The 22,608-nt window shown below is 39.2% G+C and overlaps 1 protein-coding gene across 3 annotated transcripts in view; it reads left to right on the forward strand.

Moving 5' to 3' along the window:
• Window positions 1–22,608, forward strand: part of LOC109623042 (atlastin) — an 85,786-nt gene that overhangs the window by 45,327 nt on the left and 17,851 nt on the right. For all 3 annotated transcript variants that reach the window (XM_029860279.2, XM_029860281.2, XM_029860280.2), the window contains exons 2-6: window positions 2,878–3,207; window positions 3,267–3,416; window positions 20,771–20,926; window positions 21,144–21,773; window positions 22,271–22,551. In XM_029860279.2, the coding sequence (XP_029716139.2) occupies window positions 3,004–3,207; window positions 3,267–3,416; window positions 20,771–20,926; window positions 21,144–21,773; window positions 22,271–22,551 (1,421 nt within the window). In that variant the 5' untranslated portion in view covers window positions 2,878–3,003. The remainder of the gene's footprint in view (window positions 1–2,877; window positions 3,208–3,266; window positions 3,417–20,770; window positions 20,927–21,143; window positions 21,774–22,270; window positions 22,552–22,608) is intronic.

Below are 22,608 nucleotides of genomic sequence, written 5' to 3' on the forward strand. Positions count from 1 at the left end.
ATGAATTCCTGGAGGATTCCCTACAGGAATTCTGGGAGGAATCCCTAAAAAAATTCTGAGGAGTCGTCTTGAGAAATTCCGAGAGAAATTCTTGGAAAAATCCCTGGAGGAATTTCTGGAGGAATCTCTGAAGCAAATTTCTGGAGGAACCTCAAAAGGAATGCCTGGAAGAACTTCTGGACAAATTCCTGGCGGAATACCAGGAGGAATTCCTGGAGAAATGCCTAATGGAATTCTTGAGATACTTCAAAGGAACTATCCCTGGAAGAATTCCTGGATGAAATTCTGGAGGAATCTCTAGAGGGGAGGAATCCCTGGAGAAACTTCTGAAGAAATACCTAGAGAAATTCCTAGAGCAATTCCCAGAGGAAATCCAGGAGGAATGTCAGGATGAATCTTTAGAGGAATCCCTGAAGGAATTCCTGGTATATTCCTGAAGGAATTCCTGGTATATTCCTGGAGGAATTCCTGGTAGAATTTCTGGAGGCATCCGTGAAATAATTCCTGAAGGAATCCTTGGAGAAATCCCTGGAAAAGAAATTCCTGGATATATTGTGGAAGAAATTCTAGAAAAATTCCCAAAGGAATCCCCGAAAAAAATCCTGGAGGAATTACTTCAGAAATTCTTGGAGAAATTTTTGTAGGAATCCCTGGAGAAATCTTTGGAGGAATTGCTGTAGGAATTTCCAAAGGAATCCTTGGATCAATTCCTGGAGCAATTTTTGATGTAATTTTGGAGGTATTTTTGGTGAAATTCCTGGAGCAGTCCCTAGGGAAATGCCTGGATGAAATCCTGGATAAATGCCTGGAGGAATAGCTGGAATAATTCCTGGATAAATTCTGGGAGTAATTCCTGGGGGAATTTCTAAAAGAATTCCTGGAGGATTTCCTGGGGGATTCCTGAAGAAATCCTTGAAGGACTTGCTAGAGGAATCTTAGGAGGAATTCATGCAGGAATCCCTGGAGGAATTCTTGGAATAATTCATGTATAAACTCCGGGAGGAGGATTTCTTAGAGAAATTGCCGTAGTGATTTCTGGTAGAATTCCTGCAGGAATTCATAGATCAATTCCTGAAGTAATTTCTTCAGGAATTCCTGGTGGAATTCTTGAAGGTATTCCTGGAGGAGTCCATGAATGAAATCTAGGAAGAATGCCTGGATGAATTTCTGGAGGAATCCCTATAGAAATCCCTGGAGGAACTCCTGGAGTAATGCCCGGTGGTATTCCAAAAAGAATTCCTGGAGGAATTCATAGAGCAATCCCTAAAGGATTCTCTAGAGGAACCCTTGGAGAAATTCCTGGAGACATGCCTGTAAGATTTCTTGGACGAATCTCTAAAGAAATTCCTTGAGAAATCTCCAGAAGAACTCCTGGAAGAATTTCTGGAGGATTTTCTGTCAGAATCACAGGAGAACTTTCAGGTAGAATCCCTGATGGAATCTCCAAAGGAATACCAGGAGGAATTTCTGGAGGAATTCCTAGAGAAATCCTTGAGAAATCTCTAAACGAACTCCTTGAGGAATCCCTGCATAAATTCCATGAGGAATCCCCGGAGGGCATTCTGAAGGATTTTGTGGAAGAATCACTGGAGAACTTTTACGAAGAATCCCTACTGGAATTCCTGGAAGAATCCTTGAAAGAATTCCTGGAGAAATTCCTGGTGGAATGTCTAGAGGAATTCTTTGAAGGAATCTCTGAAGAAATTTGAAGATTCGTCCAGGAATTCCCTGCAGGATTTTTTAGGCGAATCTCTGAAGAAATTGATAGAGGAATCCTGGAACAATTCCTGACGGGATTTCTGGAGGCATCCCAGAAAGAAATCCATGGATCAATTTCTGAGGGAATTCCACAAAAAGGTTTTGAAGAAATCCCAGGAGGAAGTGTTGAAGAAATCGCTGAAATTCTTGAGGACATCCTGAAAATCCTAAAAAAGTACGTAGAGGAACTCTTGGGTCCATATAGCCGAGGCGGTAAACGCACGGGTATTCAGCATGACCATGCTGAGGGTGACCGGTTCGATTCCCGGTCGGTCCAGGATTTTTTCGTAAAGGAAATTTCCTTGACTTCCTTGGGCATAGAGTATCTTCGTGCCTGCCACACGATATACGCATGCAAAATGGTCATTGGCAGAGGAAGCTCTCAGTTAATAACTGTGGAAGTGCTCATTGAACACTAAGCTGAGCAGCCGGCTTTGTCCCAATGGGGACGTTACGCCAAGAAGAGAGAGAGAGAGAGGAACTCTTGGAGGAGTCCCTGTAGCAGTTCCCTGAAAGAGTTCCTGAAGAAACCCCAGGAGGAATTTTGGAAGCAATTATAAGAGGAATTTTTAAGGGGATCTATAAACAGTTCCTGGAGGGGTTTCTGTAACAATTCCAGGAGAACCTCCTGAAGCCCTCTGAAACAACACTACCTCAATTTCGTTTCAGTGTAGCTCCATGCACTCGTTGGTTGGTTTGGATGTACCAGCCCTGTAAAGAAGCATTTGCAAACCTATTGAAACATCTTAAACTTTAATAGCAAAAATGACCTTGATATATCATTTTCCGCCACGGCAATCGAACCAATTCAATCGTACCGTTTCGCCCGTGAATGGAGTCTGTTGTTGCTACCGTCTATCACACGTGTGAGTGAGCGCGCGATCCGCCGCGAATGGAATGATGATGAAGTAATTCGCTGGCACCTTTGCTTAGAGATCTGTTCCATCATCTTTCAATAAATTGCTGTTGTAAGCAAGGTGGGTTGGGCTGGGCCACGCCGGGGTGAGATCAGATGGCATAATCGCGAAACGCCGCCTGCCAGCCCTCCGCGCAATCCCCCCTGAGTAATTATAGGAAATTTTTGCACTAATTTGCCCATTTTTCTTTGCATTTCAACAGGTCACACCTTAATGTAGGAGCCGGAGCTCTGAAGAATCGAATCAACGGAATTAGGAACACAGACCGGGTGCCCATCAGTGAGCGATAGAGAGGGGCAGCCGCCGAAGACGGGCACAGACAGACACAATGGCAGAAACGGCGAAACCGGTCCAGGTGGTCGAAACCGGTGGCGAGGAACACACATTCACACTGAACGAAGATGCACTGAACGAAATACTGCTGCAGGAGAACGTGCGGGACCGGACGGTGGTGGTCATCTCAGTTGCCGGGGCGTTCCGTAAAGGCAAAAGCTTCCTGCTGGATTTCTTCCTGCGATATATGTACTCGAAGGTGGGTGGCTCTAAATTGTAAATCGTTGAGATGACATCAACTGAATGTTTCATTTTCAGTACGTCCATAACAGGAGCGCCTCGGAATGGTTTGGTGATGAGAATGAACCACTCACAGGATTCTCGTGGCGGGGTGGCAGCGAGCGGGACACAACCGGCATCCTGATGTGGTCCGATATATTCTTGCATGAGACGCCAAGTGGAGAAAAGGTAGGTTGAAGACAGAAATTTACAATGTACTTTGTACATTAGCATTGCCGATTCATTAGCGCTTTACTTCTAGCACATTGAATTACAGTTTCTTCCTATTTTTTTACTAGATTTTAAAACCAATCCATGTCACAAAACTCATCTTTTTACCCTATATCAAAGATAGAGTGTCTCAAGTTTGAATGAGAAAAAAAAACACATGTCAAAAATTTTGAAGGACCTACTTTTTATTTAATTCTTCATTTCGTTAATTTCATCTATTTAGGCCCAAGTAAATATTGAATTTGTTTTATGTCACCCTCCCCTTCAAAAATATTAAAGGAAAAAAACACGGTTGATTTTTTTTTTCAATAGTTGGTACAATTTTAAAACTTTTAATAGTTTTTTTTTGTTGTTCCTTATTTATTTTTGTCCCCCCTCTTGTACCCGATGAGAGGTTCCGGACATAAAAGAAAAATAATATTTGCATCGCCCTCAGTACAACATCTCTACACAGATAAGACGGATCTACATTTCTACACCACGCTTTTCGCTCCATCGTGAAAATTCCGCTGTCAACCGGCCGTCGATGAAGCCGGCTTGATAACTTTCCAATAACTTAGGGTAAAAACACTAGACTTCGCCCTCCTAAAATTCTGCTCTAATCTTCGCCACTTCATACATAAAAAATTGAATTTGTATGGAGGGGGCGAAGACTAGAGCAGTGGCGAAGTCTAGTGCTTTTACCCTATTCGTTTTAGACGAAAGAAGATCACCGCTCAAGTTCTTATATTCCAAATGATCAGCTTTTCTGGGCCCATATTGAGTTCAAGTGCGATGCCATCCTTATTTTAAGTATGAATGTCATCCCTTATTTCTCTCAGCGGAGTTGTATCATTTCCGTTCCTTGCTACAGTGACGTAGCCTTGATCCTCAATATCAGTACATAACATAAGTGGAAATGTGGCTCAAAAAGTTGAAGCCTTTTCTTCTTCTTCGTCTTCTTCTTTTTTGTGGCCAACTAGCACCGTTCGGCGCCAGTTGTGTTTTACGTCGGCTGGGTCTAGGAGCTAAGCCTTAAATTCCGACGCTCCAGGGAGACAGCCACCACACCTGAGGACGCTACATATCGAACCCATCAACGCATGGGCCGGGACCTACGCGGCTTTACTTCCTATCCGAGGGAAGGCGTGATATCGGATTTTATGTCTCAGAAATTCCCAGCGGCGGCATGTCAAATGCATTATACCATTATCTTCATATCGCTTTCAACATGTATGCCATTTTTCATTGTTGAGAAGTAAAACAAAGACTTCACAGATCTAGACTGGCATCACGTGCAAATTATAATAAAATATAAATTCTAATAAAACTTTGTAAACTTTGGTCTACAATACGTTTTGCTAGTCTTAAATCAAAAACGAAATCGATATGTGGTATGTGGATGTGCTATTGCGTAGATTTTTATCATTTTATGACTAAATGAGTACCCGCATAATCGCAAACTACAAGTGTACTATCTTGCATATTGTCCACAACGATTTGCGATTATCCCTGAACAATATCACATGCTATTCGTCATCACTCAAAGTGGTAGTGTTAGCATATTGTAGTATAGAACATGACAAATTGTAATGGGGCACACCAACATTTGACGAATAGGCTGTTAAGTTTGGTTGCATAAAAAATCGGCATTTTTCACGAATAAAATTTTCGCAAAACAACAAGCCAAATTGTAGATATATAATTAATTTTCCGTGATAATAACAGCAAATCAAACTGTTGTAATGTAGTTGAAACATATAGTTGAGAACAAATAATAGCTCTACATGATAGTGTTCGTTTATTGTTCAAATTTATTATTGTGATAAATAGCATACTATATTGTTGATTATATTTCTTTTTCACCATTGAACTATCTATGAACTATCATGATAGTTAATACAACAGTCCATCAGTGACTAAGGGCCGATTTCTTCACCCGGGCTTAAATTTTAAACCAGGCTTAGCAAAATTTTAAGCCGGGCTTAACTTTTTTTTGATTTCTTCACCTCGGCTTAACCACTAAACCCGGTTTAATAAAGCTACGGTTTACGTTAAGTGTGGCTTATTTTAAGCGGTGCTCTGAGGTGGCTTAGCAGCTCTAAGCCAGGCTTAAGCCGCAAATTGCAGAATTTGGGTTTCTTCACCTGCTTCATTGATAAATTTTTGAAACAGCAGAAAATATTTTTAATAAAACACGAACACTTGGGAACGATACAATTGTAAAACGTTTGGATACGGATGGTAAATAAAATGATAATCTACAGTCGGCGCGTCGTCAATATAAAATATTCAACATCGATTTCAAGTCTTCAAAAACCTGTTATGATAGTTTTGGAAATTTATCATCTTGATTTGGAAGTCGAAAGTACATTTGCATTGAAGTTTCTATTTATTTTAATCTGGTCCTTCCATAGTTTTAAGTCACAATAAACATATTTTTCTGGTTCAAGAGATATTATTTTTTTAACTAACAAACTTAGGATGACACTCAAAAAAAATCTCCTAATATTTTTTTACACACCGATTTCTTACAAAAACTTAGTTCAAAGCACGTTTAGCCCATCGAATATTCAACATTTTGATTCATAATTCTAAATATAAAAAGTATTATTCGTGGTGTACTTCTAAACATGACTTATTTTAAATACCTAATAGGGTGACGTTGGGTATTATCGGCAGGTTTGTTCTCTTCGTCGTGGGTTTTTTTTTGTCGCCAAAATACCTGGAACATGGTCATTCAGCTTACTTCGGAATGATTTGAAGCCACCTTTAAGTTCAATAGGTTTCAAAAAACCTCCCATGACGAAGAGAACAAAACCGCCGAAAATACGTAAGTTTCCCTATCTAAAATTGACGCAAGTGGATTTTAAATATCTTTTTGGAACTCAGCACTATGAAATTTGATTTATACTTGCCGTATCACAACGGACTAGTTTTTCGTAGTATACCAAACAATTGCAATATGATTCATAATGCAACTGATTTCGGTTGTATTATGAATAATAATGCAATTGTTTGATCCACAACCAGAGCTGTCACGGCAAAAGCTTGCCAAATTGTCATGGTTATAGTACAGCTTGCTTGATCAAAATTTATTGTCTAGCATGATTGAAAACATAACCGTTCCCACCGAACCACCCCGAAGCACTATGGTACTGATGGAAATGATCAGATTCTAGTGATTTGTTTTTCATTACAAAAATGTTTTGCAACTCGTTGCAAAACTCGATTTTTACAGCGCACATGTAATACCATTTATTATGATGAATATTAATTGCCTTTTTCGAAGATGTACGATGGCTTTGGGGCCCATATAGCCGAGGCGGTAAACGCACGGGTATTCAGCATGACCATGCTGAGGGTGACGGGTTCGATTCCCGATCGGTCCAGGATCTTTTCGTAAAGGAAATTTCCTTGACTTCCTTGGGCATAGAGTATCTTCGTGCCTGCCACACGATATACACATGCAAAATGGGCATTGGCAGAGGAAGCTCTCAGTTAATAACTGTGGAAGTGCTCATAGAACACTAAGCTGAGAAGCAGGCTTTGTCCCCTAAGGGTCGATTTCTTCACCTCGGCTTAAGCGTTAAGCCAGGTTTAACTGTATGGGTAAGCCTGGCTTACCGGTTAAGCCGAGGTGAAGAAATCGGCCCTAAAATACACAAAACTCGTAATATAATATTTTTTATTCATGGGATGTCTGCTACCAAATCCACCTCAACATATGCTCTCCTGTGACCCCTTCAAAGGTACCATCTTCTATTTGGATTAATTCGTGTAGCATTTCCGCATGGGAGTAAGGTGTCGGATTCTTGGCCGGATCCCCCAAGTGACACAGAAGACCGTCGTGTTCCTCCTGGTTGTCCTCCGTTTTCATCATTTGCAGCATTCCTCGAAACATTTCCGGGGAGTGGTTTCGTCCGAGGTTTCGTCGCTACTTGATATCTGCCTTACGCCTTACTTCCCTGTTCCATGGGGGAATTACTCCGCCGATTTGGTTGTGCCTGCCGGTATGTGCAGGAGCTCTTGATCAATCGGCGACAGTTTTGAAAAACCATGTGAGGGCTGTGCTGGAATAGATTTTATCGAAGACGGCTAATAACAAGACAGACAGCTCCCACCCTGTCGCAGGCGACATGGTTGAAACGCCCTCAACGATCCACAGGAACATTAAAACATGATTGTGTGCGTGTGCATACTAATACGTACACGGAAATTGTAGCATCGCACGCACACTCATTCATGATGTTGTTCGCGCTAGTGTGCTTGTAGCTCCCAAAGTATATGGAGCAAGAGGGAAGATGTCTGTCTTGTTATTATCCGTCTTCGATTCTTCTATTTAACCCTTTCCTTCCCACGACTTTGAACGACTATTTCTATGCCAAGAAAGCGTTTCCGAAAAAAGTGCTTGAACAAAAGTTATTGCAAATTGGTCAAAATTTTCGAAATCAACGAAAAATTTTTTAGTTGTAAATCAATAGTATTTTGATTGTTTATCAATAGTTCCACTATTGAAACAAGTAGTTGGGAGTTGGGTTTACCTAATAAGATTACAATCATATTCTAAAAACTATTGCATCATATTCATCTGATTCCGTTTGTCTCGAGTTCGTCGAAAATCGATGGTGCTCTAGAGCAACCATGGGAAGTAGAGGGTTAACAGTAAATAGAAACCTTTATCTGATCTGAGGGCCCATATAGCCGAGGCGGTAAACGCACGGGTATTCAGCATGACCATGCTGAGGGTGACGGGTTCGATTCCCGGTCGGTCCAGGATCTTTTCGTAAAGGAAATTTCCTTGACTTCCTTGGGCATAGAGTATCTTCGTGCCTGCCACACGATATACGCATGCAAAATGGTCATTGGCAGAGGAAGCTCTCAGTTAATAACTGTGGAAGTGCTCATAGAACACTAAGCTGAGAAGCAGGCTTTGTCCCAATGAGGACGTTACGCCAAGAAGAAGAAGAATCTGATCCAATATCTGTCCTGGTTATTTTGAGGACAAAAAAAAACTCTTACTGTTGCAGAAAAAAAATATATTCCAAAAAAACATGCAGCGAAGGCAGGAAAATAACAAGCCACAATGATGGCAGAAAATTTGCACAATTAATTGTCACACGCATACAGTTGATGTTTAACAATATCAATTGTGGTCCAATGAGGGTGAAACAATAAAACGTGTCGATGTGTTTGTGACAGTAAGAGTCAAAGACAATATCCGCAATATTTGTCTTAATATTACATCATGTGAGATAGTCCTCGTTCAATATTTAATGTTTCATGCAGTTGTTACTCAAGAAAAAACGGCAATAATCAACAATTCAGCGACAATACGACGTAGGGGGTTGTGGGTCAAGATGGCCACCCTGTGTTTTAAGCATTAATTCGCAACACAAAAATATTTTCTGCATGGGTTGTGATTATAAACAATGCTTAATTGTTTATAATGTGCGAAAAAGTTACTATTTATTTGCAGTGAAGAGAATTGTCAGATAAAAGAGGCACAAAACAAGCAACAAAGAAGGTGCGACGATTACTCTTTATCCCTACTGGTGACAAATAATGACGATTCTATAACATTCCCCAGAAAACCAATCCCCAGAATTCCATTCCCCAGAATGTACCATTCCCCAGAAAACCATTTCCCAGAAACCCATTCCCCAGAATGTACCATTCCCCAGAAATCCATTCCCCAGAATGTACCATTCCCCAGAATTCCATTCCCCAGAATGTACCATTCCCCAGAAAAAAATAAAACTATTGCTTTAATTCTGAATGGTTTATATTAGTAGCTAAAAATCAAATATTTATTCGTAAAAAATCACCGGAAGAAACATCCTGCCAAAAATTCTTATTTGACAAGAAAAACTTCGGAAATAAGCATGATTTGCCTTTACAATTTAGGCTATTTCCTTTTTTCTGCACAGGCTGTTCTTTCGAATTGTACTTTTCAGTAAATTATCGGCATCAAAACTTCTTACATTTTCTACGTAGTTTTTTCCTTCTTTTCTGCATAGGCTATTCTTTCATGTTCTTCTTCTTCTTCTTTATGGCTCTACGTCCCCACTGGGACTTGGCCTGCCTCGCTTCAACTTAGTGTTCTTTGAGCACTTCCACAGTTATTAATTGAAGGGCTTTCTTTGCCTGCCATTGCATGAAATTGTATATTGTGAGGCAAGTACAATGATACACTATGCCCGCCCAGGGAGTCGAGAAAATTTTCCCGACCGGAACGGGAATTGAACCCACCGTCTCCGGATTGGCAATCCATAGCCTTAACCACTAGGCTAACTGGAGACCCCTTCAAGTTACACTATTCAGGTAATTATCGGCACCACAAGCACAGGTGTTAAGAAATTTAGAAAAAAATATGAAATAAATATAACAGCAATTTTAACACCGGTGGAGGCTGTAATGCCCATAATTTCCCGAAAAGTACAATTCGAAAGAACAGCCTAGGCAAAAAAGAAGGGAGAATCTATGTTAAAAAAGTAAGCAGTTGCAATGCCGATAATTTCTTGAAAAGTGCAACTGTAAAGAACAGCCTATGCAAAAGAAGGGAAAATTTTTGATAAACATATAAGCAGTTGTAATGCCAACAATTCTTATAACGACTCAAACATTTTTTTAACGATGAAGGAAACGTAACACTCTGATAACTGCCATCGTACATCGATTTAACGGTTTATTTGAAAATTTGAGAGTTGACCAACTGCCAATTCGCGGCGCTCGCATAGCTTTTGTTTGAGTTTGACGTTTGCTCACTACTGTCACCTAGTTGATGATTGGCCAAATTCAGTCCTTTTAGAATTAAGCGAACCTATTTCCGAGACTAAAATTCAAATCGAAAAATGTTCGAAGTGTTACGTCTGTTTGTCTGTGGTGACATTGTTTTCCTTGCGGCATTCAAAAACCCAACACTGTTCCTTTTTTTAAACAAGCTTTTTTTTTAGAATTTAGGTAATTAATACAATTATTGGAATTATAACTGCTTTCATTTTCAACATAGACTTTTCCTTCTTTGCTGCATAGGCTGTTCTTTCGAATTGCACTTTTCAGGAAATTATCGGCATCACAACTGCTTACTTTTTCAACATAGATTTTCCCTTCTTTTCTACATAGGCTGTTCTTTCGAGTTACAATGTTTAGGCTAGTTACAATCGGCACCACAAGCACAGGTGTTTAGAAATTTGAAAAAAAAAATATATAATAAATATAACAGCAATTTAACACCGGTGGTTGTAATAATGCCCATAATTTCCTGAAAAGTGCAATTCGAAAGAACAGCCTATGTAGAAAAGAAGGGAGAATCTATGTTGAAAATGTAAGCAGTTATAATTTAAAAAAAAAATTACTAATTGCCCTAATTTTAAGAAGAATATTGTTTAAAAAGAAGGAACATTGCTGGGTTTTTGAATGCCAAAAGGAAAACAATGATACTTTTTCCCTTCTTCATTAAGGACAGACTTGTTAGAATCCCAACATGGCCGCCACAATGGCCGACTTTGGCACCTACTCACGATTTCGAGGGCACAAATCTCTACGTAAACAAAACCAGCGCACCTGATCTTCTTATTTTAGACTTATTACAGGTGAGCAAGAACAGAATAATAGAATACTTTGTTGTGTGAAGCTTGCTTCTTGAGATTTGTGCGTTTGAAGTTTTGATGCACTGTTAAAGCAGGTTGTTAAGAAGTTTGTCCTTAAAAATATTTAGAATTGTTGGCATTAAAACTGCTTATATGTTCACTTTTTCTATTCCATTCCATAGTATTGGAATAATGCTGAAAGCCCTTCTCATGCCGCATGAATGAAGAGCCTTTGAAGCGAATAATTAGGAACAGCCATTGGGATGGATCCCTCCAACCGTTTGCAAAGAAAAACGTGGTCAGTTGAGTCTTTAGTATCTTGTACATTGAACAACATCAGAAGAATATGCGTTTTCTCTGTAAATTTTGCACATCACTTTTAAAACGTTATTCATCGTAAAACAAGTGCTGCACAATTTTCACAAATCTGTCAAAAACAAAACATATTACTAACAGTTTGTGAACTTTCAAGATAGGTTTAAAGATCAACATGCAACTTTTTTTTTGTTTTTAATAATGTGTATTTTAACTTATAGTTAATTCTACACTTTCAACATGCAACTGTGTACAATGGTAATTAAACGTTTGAACCATTGTAGAATATTTTTATGGATATGTATGTATGTATACATTTTTACCTTAATTTGTTACATATACCGTACAAGAAATAGATATTTGCTCGTAATAACACTATAATGTTAAAATCCTTGCCTATAATACTTATGACACACATGGGATACAAGAATCACTGTACAATTGCGCTTGAAATGAGTGCCGTACTGAAAATTCTCTCAGTTCAAGTCAGTCTTGTTAGAATTTTCTTGACACTGCGTACCGTTGTACAGGAATCATACTCGTATCACATGTCTGTCCGGGGTATAACATATCATAATGATCAACATTTTACTGTTTGTGTATCGAATTAAACTTTTTAGCAGAGTATATTAAGCTTTTCTGGGGAACGGTACATTCTGGGGAATGGATTTCTGGGGAATGGTGCATTCTGGGGAATGGATTTCTGGAAAATTGTACATTCTGGGGAATGGTACATTCTGGGAAATGGTTTTCTGGGGAATGGAATTCTGGGGATTGGTATTCTGGGGAATGGTTTTCTGGGGAATGTTATAGAATCATAATGACATGATCTCGATTTTTTTTTTGTTGCAGACAAAACGGAAGCTGAATTTGTTGCGTACTTTTCAACTCGTGAATAATCAATTATTACTAACCCCAAAGTCGAAACTGTTTGATGATAGAGCTTCACCAGAGTTGCAGTGTTTACCGACTCGAAGTTACCGTTTGAAAATCGCAATGCAAGGCTTAAAAATATCTAAATTCTTGGTGTACGATGTTAATCCCATTATTTTCAAGTTGAGACAAACTTATGTCGCATGGGTTGTTTTGTCGCAACAAATACAGGTTGTTACAGTTATTAACTGAGAGCTTTCTCTGCCAATGACCATTTTGCATGCGTATATCGTGTGGCAGGCACGAAGATACTCTATGCCCAAGGAAGTCAAGGAAATTTCCTTTACGAAAAGATCCTGGACCGACCGGGAATCGAACCCGTCACCCTCAGCATGGTCATGCTGAATACCCGTGCGTTTACCGCCTCGGCTATATGGGCCCTGTAAGGCCTATGTCGCCATCCAAAAATCAATCTAAAGCAGCCTCAAAAATGTTATTGATGTTCAGAGATACTGCAAAACCACAGAAAATTGATTTTTCATATTAGTTGGGGCTGTTAAAATTAACTACCTACGATGAAGACGATACCTCAGAAAAACTTTGAAGTTATTTGCTGTTGAACGGTGATTGGTTTCATTGAATATTTTGGCACAGAGATGGAAAATCGTAGCTAAAACCGCCATAAGAGGGTTCGTTACAAGACGTTGAATTACAGTATAATGCGTGAAAAGAGTAGTAATGTATAGTTTATTGCATTGCTAACTGTACTGCGACAGAGTGCGGAATGATAAATAAAAGTGCGATATTGCATCAAATCGTTCCGGTGTCTTCACCGCACATCATGAGTTAATGAATAAGTGCGATGAAGACACCGAAACGATCTGACACCAAATCGCACTTTTATTTGAGATTCCGCACTTCCTCGTCACAATTTTAACTGCGCAACGCGCAATATCTGCAGATAAATCGTTTCGAGAGAAACAAGTTCGCTGAAAAAATAGACCAAATCATAGAACATTTCCAAAGAAATTTCTATCAATTTTATTTCAAACATTATCATAAAGAAAATGTTGGCAAATACCACACCATCTGTAGGCAAAGCGTTGTGGATGATTCGACCTTGGTTTATTGTACGTGGTTAAGGGATTAAAGCACACTAAGGGAGCATCTATTAAGTACGTCACGCTAAAATTGGGAATTTTTGACCAACCCCTCCCCCCTTCGTACGAGTTTTTCCTATACCTACTTAATACACACCAAAATTATTGTAATGCTTCCAGCACGCCAAAAATCAGCAATAGAAATTGCTGAATTTCAGCAGCATTTTTGCTGAATTTCAGCACAACTTTGCTGATCAACTGTCAAAATTGCTGGATGGTTCAGCAAGTTGAAAAATAATTGCTGATACTCAGTAATATGTATTGCTGAATGCAATCAGCACGCCAAAAATCAGCAAAGTTTGCTGATTACCAGCAAAAATATTTTGCAGTGTACATTGCTTGTCACACTTTCACAAACCCCCCTCCCCCTAGGACCGTGACGTACTTAATGGATGGCCCCTAATTGTGAAAATTTAGCTCTGTGGCCGTCTTGCCCCATATGGCAAAAATTATATGTCGAAAGTATTGCGATTTTTTTTTCGACTTAGACTTTGGTGCGATAAATTTCGTCGTACTCATATTTCGCTTTCGATTTCGCTGTCAATCTCAGTCGCAGGGTTTTTGCAACTCGCCCGATAATGTGACAGTTTTCGCCGGCCGTCTCAATGTTTACCATTAAGGTCTTTTGTTCTCGGTCCACCAGCTGGTCATGTTTACACAACAGAACCAGCTCGTTCACCGATGTTTACATTCATCTGAAGTGACCAGATATATTTTGCACTGATGCGGGACAGTTTTACATAACTGACTCACTGAAAAACTTACATATTTTACTTACCTTATATTTTCAAAAAAAAAAAACTTAATATAAAAATACAAGTTGCAGGCGCAACCAATAGAAACATTAAAACTATTGTTAAATTTTCGAAAAATGCTGTAATTTTATAAACTCGATTTGCATGTTTATCCAATATAAAAAAATGCAGAACAAAGTCAAAAAAGATAAAAAAAATAACTATACAAGACCACGAATCTGCATTTTAAACAATAAGTTTTAAATTCAAAGCGTTAAAAAATAACATAAAGATATTAAAAAAATATGCCCCTGTATAGTTTATAAGGATGTTTTAAGCATATGGCATTCCTATACAATAGCTGAAGGAGTTCTCGAAGAAACCTTTAGAATACAGGAAAAATCCTGTGGAATTTTCACACTACCTTGCTTAATAAAATCTTTAAGGGACTGTAGCAAGTACATTTTGAAATATTTCAACAATGTCCCTCGAGAATTTTCCTCAAATTTTACTACACACTTAAAACAGAATGCCGAGATCGGCTGTGCAAATCTCGGTTAAAGTTCATTTGCTGAATCTCGGCTAAACATTTGACGTTTGAAGTTTGATGCCAGCGGCACCCATGGGTGCTGCTATGAATAAAATAGTTTTTTTGCCGATATTTCAGTTAAATTTAGGTTGCCGAGCACTCGGCTGTGCGAATCTCGGCAAAAGAATGAAAATTAGCCGAGCTCGACTAAGTGTGTATTTTTTCCAGTATTTCGCTGGAAGATTCGTATGTAACGCAATTGCACTTTATGCATTGGAACATTTCAGGCATTACTAAAAATTTCTCAAAATAATCTTTTTAGAATTCATTCAGATTATCCTACTAAAATTCATGCTTGCTTTAAAAGTTCTACTTTTTTCCACGAATCTAGCAGCCTCTGGCATGCTTCTCTTGGGATTTTATCTGAAAGGGATCTGTATTACTCAAAGAACTCCCTGCGGCTTGCTATAGTGTGGGTGTAGGGATTCAGAGCGTTAATGATTAATCATAGATTTAATCATGATTAATGATTAATGATTAAGATTAATCAAAATCATTAATCATAATCACAAAAAAATGTCATTTAATCATTAATCATTAATCTTAATCACACTATTCTGGCAATCTAATCATTAAACAGTAATCATAATCATAAGAAAAAATATTAATCAATCATTAATCATTCATCACCAAAAATGATTCATCATATAAAATTTATGATCCAATTTAAATTGGTTCAAATGCTGTTCTAAATAATAAAATTTATGATTCTTTTTTTCAAAATCTCCTGGACAGAGTTACCTTTTACTTTTGAAACTTCAGGAACATGTTAAACAATAAATATATTTTAATCATTTCCAGTTTTTTTTTGTGATTGATTAATCATGATTAATCATGATTTTTAATCAATGAGCCATTTTTAATCATTAATCATAATCAATAATCACAGATAAAACCAATTTTAATCATTAATCTTAATCTTTAATCATCCTAAAAATCAAATTAATCATTAATCATAATCAATAATCACCAAAATTGTAATTTTAATCATCAATGATTAATCATGATTAAAATTTTTGTTAATCATGAACGCTCTGGGATGTATCGATATCTCTGGGAATACTTTAAGGAATATATAAACAAACGAAAATTTTGGCTAAAAGTCTTCTAATTCACTTGCAGAGAGCTTACAACAATCAATCAATATGCGTGAAGAATTGGCGTTAAGTTCAAAATTCACGAACTAAACGAAATATAAAAACTCAAGCAAAATGAGCCACGTCGTTTCATGAATAATAAGTAGATTTATTTATTATTATTTATTTCTATTTAGATTTTTCTGAAGTTTGCATTTAAGAAAAACAGATGCAGTTCAACATATTAGTCAGAAATATCTGTCAAGAATAAAAATTTTTTTAGCGATTGTTGAAATCCGGGACATTTCCGGGACACTTAACAATGCGGGACGACCAGCTTGAATCCGGGACTGTCCCGCACAATCCGGGACGTCTGGTCACTTTACATTCATCCTTATTGTTCTCGACTACCAGCTGTTTATGTTTTCATAACAAAATTGGCTGGTTTCGCCTGAATCGGAGAAAGAAGGCGAAAATGTGTCATAAATGTTAGGTTAGTACTATATTAGGGCGAGTTCAATTTCGTCGCCAAAGTCTGATTATTCGTAAAAAATCCAATATATGTATTCGGGCATGGAAATATTAAACATGACTGAATAGTTCATTTTACTCTAAAATTTATTTCAGTGTACATCAGTCCACGTCAAGTCAATTCTGCATTAACATGTCTAAAGGGTCTAACTCGTTTTGTAAACAAACATTGTTTCTGTCGCTGTAGGGTCTATCTCGATCCACCCACGCATTTGGGGGCCGTTATCAGAAAGATCTATCTTCGCTCTTTCTGATAACGGCCCCCAGATGCGTGGGTGGATCGAGATGAGCCCTACAGCGACAGAAACAATGTTTGTTTACAAAACGAGTTAGACCCTTTAGACATGTTAATGCAGAATTGTGGGCTCACCAGTGACAACTGGAGTGTCACTGTAGTGACGCAATCGAAGTTGACAACAGTAAACTCATTTGCCAACATGCAAGATGTCCACTTGCACAGTTCGTCCAGTCCGTTCGTGAATGTTTATATTTCATTTTATGTACAATTGTAATCTGTAAATATAAGTACAGTAGACGTTCGCTCGGTGCAAACGCTTTAACTGCAATGCTTTTTAACTGCAATGCTTTTTAACTGCAAGTCCGGTAAGTGCAACAATTTTACAGTTATCGCACCGCTGTCCGTCAAAATGAAATGTCTACAGCGATGCGATGTTTTCGTATGCAGTTTTGCTGCAATGCGATGTTTTTTAAATGCACATTGGCTGCGTTCTGCAGCAACTGACAGTTCTTTGACGACGGTCAGTTGTTGCAGTTATCGAATTTCATTCGGTAAGTGAAGCGTAAACATGTTGCAGTTATCACACGTCTACTGTAGTGTCAATAAGTCGTTTTAGCATGTTCGTTTGTAATTCGTATGTTGCGCGTTTTGCTAGTATGCAACACATATGTTCGTCGAAGTGCTGCTTTGATCTTTCGATCTTCTCACGTATGTTCGTCATGCGGCTCCCGCCTTAACCCGGCACATTTCGGCTCGCGGTTAGAAGCCGTTGCGGATTGCGTTGAGCATCTGATAAAACTTCGCACTCCTCTTCTTCCAGGTAGCGTTTCTTCTTCCGAAAGAGGCAGGTCTGTTGCTTCCGCATCCGTTTGTAATGTTTTACGTTCTGTCGTGTCCCGTGCTGCAGTATGATCGCACACGCCGCATTATTGTATTTATTGAGGAAATTTGCAAACAGAAAAGTTGATCGATTGGTCACCATCATCGGGTAACCAATCGATCAACTTTTCAGCGCCAACTTTCATTTGGTTATTCAGATTACCTAATGCTTTTGAAAATTTGAGGCCTTACTCCCTCTGCCTCACCGCTCAAGCTCTCTTTTGCTTTAGAATTCAATTCACCTTCAAGAATTCCTCTCGCAAATCTCCCCAGAATTCCTGCCGATGCTCTTTCCGGAATGGATCACTAAAATAATTGAAACGGCCGCTATGAAATGAACAGATAGCGCCACCGTAGCCCTGTGTGTTTGACATAACTCGACTGCTGTCACAATGTTAAAGCACATACAGGGGATAGACAAAATGATCGGGACAGGCAAAATTTTCACTTTTCAAAAAATGTTCAATTAGCTGTAACTTTTCGAAAAGTGCATCAAATATTCTCAAATTTTCACTGTAAGTTCCTCAATTAGTTGTGTATCAGTGGACAAAATTTGGAAAAGATCGGACAATTCTTCACGAAGTTATAAAGATTTTTGAAAAAGGTAAAATTATCCGATAGCTAACTTTGAGCTGTTATATCTCCGGATTCAATGAACCGAATGCAATGAAATTTTGACCATTTATGACTTATATAATGAGCTATGAAAAACCATTGACGTAACTTAATATTCTTAATACGGAAGAAAATTATAACGATTACATTATTTTTTCAATAAAACACTAAATTATCTAAAACATCAACATCGTTTCAAAATTCAAGATGCAAGTTGTAGTTCGTTTAGTTTCTCTCTAATTGACTTATATATAAATGCGTTTTGAAGGTAACATCATAGCCGCCAATAAATTGAAAAAGTAATGGGATGCATATTAAAAATAGACCAATTTACTAAAAAATCGTGAAAAAAATAAAATCGCTATAACTTTTTCACTTGTTAAAAATTTCAAGTTAAGTCAAATGTTTTCTAGAGTTCATTATATAAGTCATGAATGGTCAAAATTTCAATGCAATCGGTTCATTGAATCCGGAGATATAACAGTTCAAAGTTGGCTATCGGATAATTTAATCTTTTTCAAAAATCTTTATAACTTCGTGAAGAATTGTCCCATCTTTTCCATTTCAATTTTGTTCACTGATGCACTACTAGTTGAAGAACTTACAGTAAAAATTAAAGAATATTTGATGCACTTTTCGAAAAGTTACAGCTAATTGAACATTTTTTGGAAAGTGAAAATTTTGCCTGTCCCGATCATTTTGTCTATCCCCTGTATACGGTGGCTCCTTTGTTTTGATGCGGCAACTGCTGAACAAGTTGGCTTCAATGATCCATTCCTGTAGGAATTCCTGCAGTGATTGCTTTAGAAAATTCTAAAAAGATTGTTTCAGGTATTCATGTCGCCATTCCTCCAGGGATTCCTGCTGGAATTACTTCAAAGATTCCATCCGATCCATTTAGAGATTCTTGTTGGGATTCCTTCAGGGACTCCTCCTGAAAAGGAATATGAGAGACAACGGCGTAACCAGCCATTTCTTTTTCTGGCTGATTCTCGTGAACAAACACGAGAAAGAGAGGGATGAAACCAGGGCGGAATGGTCCCTTTCTCCATCCTTCTCTTTTTTGTGTTTGTTGTGGAGAGTGAGCAAAAAAAATGAATAAACTGACTACGCTATAGATGAAAGAATATACATTTCTGTCGAGATTCCTTTGACAATCCTGGAGGGATTCTTTTAGATGTTCGTGCCGAAATTCCTGATGAGATTTCTTCAAAATTTGTTCCCGAGTTTTTTCAGGAATCTCTTCAATATTTCCTTCTGGAATTTTATCTATGATTCTTTCAGGGAATCCTCCTCAGCTTCCATTCGAGATTTCTGTCGTGACTCCTCTCTAAGATATTCTCTACGGGATTCCTTCACAAATTATTTCAGAGATTTCTGTCTGTTATTGCTTTAGAAAACACTGAAAGGTTTCTTTCAGGTATTCTAGCTGGCATTCCTTCAGAGGTTCTTGCTGGGACTACTTCACGAATTTCTCCGGATATTCTTACAAACATTTTTGCCGAGATATATTATCAGAGAATCCTAGTGGAATTATTTTAGGTATACGTGCCGTGATTCCTGCTGGTATTCCTTAAAAGCTTCTTCACGGATTTTTTTCATGGATTCCTCTCGGGATTTCTACTGTAATTCCTCCCGGGACAGTAATTCTTTCGGTGACTCTTTCAGGACTTCCTGCTAAGCTTCCAGCCGAGATTCTTCTCAGGATTCTTTCGTTTATTTTTTTCAAAATTCCTTTAGGGAACCCTCCTGGGATTTCTGCCGGGAGTACTTTAGAAAATCTTGAAAAGATTCTTTCAAGTGTACTAGTCAGAATGCCTTCAGTTTCTACTAAGATTTCTTGAAAAGTTCCTCCAGGTATTTTTTCAAAGATTCAAAGAGGTATTCGTGCCAAACTTCCTGCTGAGGCGCCTTCAAAGATTATTTCGTTTATTTTGGCATTCCTCAAGGGATTTGTCCAAAAATGCCTCCCGGGATTTCTTCAATTATTCTCTTTCAAGGATTCCTGCCGAGTTTCTAGTCGGGTTTCCTTCCGGGATTTCTGTACGTATGCAGAAGATCATGGGTTCAATCCCTGGCCCATCCCTTTCTTCCTACTTTGTATCTTTCTATATATGTTCTCCTTCCTCTCTATATGTACAACTCATGTATATTCACATGTTCATAGCTAGAACTGAAACGGACATCCGTTTCCCTTATTTCCATCTTCCACAGCACAGTGTCATTCCATCAGATAACGCCTAGGAGTAATGCATTCAAGCGAGCAGTGTCGCATTATCTTCAGAGTAATAAACCCACTAATATTTCACCTTACACCTGGCATCCACGCAACAATGTGTGAACCCTTTGCCAATCATATCCCACCAACACTCCGACATCCGCATGAATTTGTGCAGACGCAGAGGTATATTCGGTCTGATGTGGATACAAGTGATTGCAATTATCACTTCCTTCACATTTCCCATATTTAGCTGCAACTTGACGTGGAAAGCGCCATTGTCGCCTGAAAATAGAAGTTAGGTAATCAACATTCACACACTAAAGATGCCTGCCAAGTCCCCGGCAGATATTTCATTGGTTCCTTGTGTGAGTGTAGCTCGTCTGGCAATCCACGAGCGGTCAATCAAGCTCAAGCTTCATTCTAGTTTCAAATAAAATTATTTCATCTTCTTTTATTATTCAATTGACTATGCTCAGTTTGTTCTAACGAGGATCTTTTTTATATTTCTAGTACGCCATCATCCTTATGGACACCCAGGGCGCCTTCGACAGCCAGAGCACAGTGCGAGACTGTGCCACAGTGTTCGCCCTCAGCACGATGCTCTCATCCGTACAGATCTACAACCTGTCGCAGAACATCCAGGAAGATGACCTTCAACACCTGCAGGTACGTGCCTAAAATCAGCCTATTTTTTGCTTACTCTATTTCTATAGCCTTTAGTTACAATGGCTCAGACAGAAGCTTGAGGTGAAATTTCCCCTGTGAGATAAAATTACGTCCTAAAGCGAAATTTCACTTTATTATGAAATTACCCTTGAAGTCAATTTTGTTTTTGGTTAAAATCCACTGTCTTAAACAAAATATGTAAAACATTTTCCTGCAGCTTTTCACCGAATACGGTCGGTTGGCGTTGGCCGACAGTGGCAAGAAACCGTTCCAGCGGCTACAGTTCCTGGTTCGGGACTGGAGCTTCCCATACGAAGCGGAATACGGTGCCTCGGGAGGCGATGTGATTCTAAAACGTCGCCTGGAAGTGCAAGATAAACAACATCCCGAACTGCAATCCCTCCGACGTCACATCACCTCCTGCTTCACCGAAATCGCATGCTTTTTGATGCCCCACCCTGGACTGACAGTGGCCACCAACCAGAAATTCGATGGCCGACTAGCGGACATAACACCCGAGTTCAAACAAAGCCTGAAGGAACTGGTACCGATGCTGCTGTCGCCGACCAATCTGATACCGAAGGAAATCAACGGACAGAAGGTGAAGGCCCGCGACCTGGTTCAGTACTTCAAGTCCTACATGGCCATCTACAAGGGAAACGAACTGCCCGAACCGAAGAGCATGCTGGTGGCGACGGCAGAAGCGAACAACTTGACCGCGGTGGCAGCCGCCAAGGACATCTACACTCAGCTGATGGAGGACGTTTGCGGTGGAAACAAACCGTATCTGAACACGGCGCATCTGGAGTCGGAACACAACCGGATCAAGGAGAAGGCGCTGCATCAGGTGAGTTCGTGATGAATAGTTTGTCTAAGTATCATATTGTTGCGAGCACTGTTGTCGATCCGTGATGTTCATTTGGCAAACAAGCCTCATCATGTGAGGCAACATTTGTTTTTTTTTTGTTTTTTTTTTCTGTATTAACGAGATTTTGAGCCCTAGTCTAGTTCATCTCGGGAGAGGCAACATGCTTTTGCCTAGCAATCTGGAAAGTCCAGTATGACTCTTTTATTTGACTTTTGCATTCAAAATTGAAAATTTTCTTTGATTCCGAAATCAGTGTGACTGAACAGGTAAATTGCATTGAATCCTTGACTCCAATTGAATTCTTTGACACCTAACATAGAGCTCAGAATCAAGCTTGTATGCCCTTCAGGAAACGCCGACAAACCTTTTGTAAAACTTAGGGTCTAAAACCCAAGTATATCCAAATGGGTTTCTTTTTGAATAGGAAGCTTAACATCCAATCAATCTCTCCCCTTTTCCCCCTACCCCCCTCGCAGTTCTCCTCCAAGCGGAAGATGGGCGGCGAAGAGTTCTCCGAGAAGTACCGCGAGCGGTTGGAGCAAGACCTGGACGAGTCGTACGGCACCTTCAAGGCGCACAACGAGAGCAAAAACATCTTCAAGGCGGCCCGGACGCCGGCGGTCTACTTTGCGATCGCCGTCGTCATGTACATCTTCAGCGGTATCTTCGGGCTGGTCGGCCTGTACACGTTTGCCAACTTTGCCAACCTGATCATGGGCATCGCACTGCTGACGTTGGCCACCTGGGCGTATATTAGGTTTGTTTTCCATCGGCGTCGGTTGCTTCTAAGGATCTAGGTATTAATGTCTTGCTT

Source organism: Aedes albopictus, chromosome 1, assembly GCF_035046485.1.
Source record: "Aedes albopictus strain Foshan chromosome 1, AalbF5, whole genome shotgun sequence".
Classification (NCBI taxonomy): domain Eukaryota; kingdom Metazoa; phylum Arthropoda; class Insecta; order Diptera; family Culicidae; genus Aedes; species Aedes albopictus.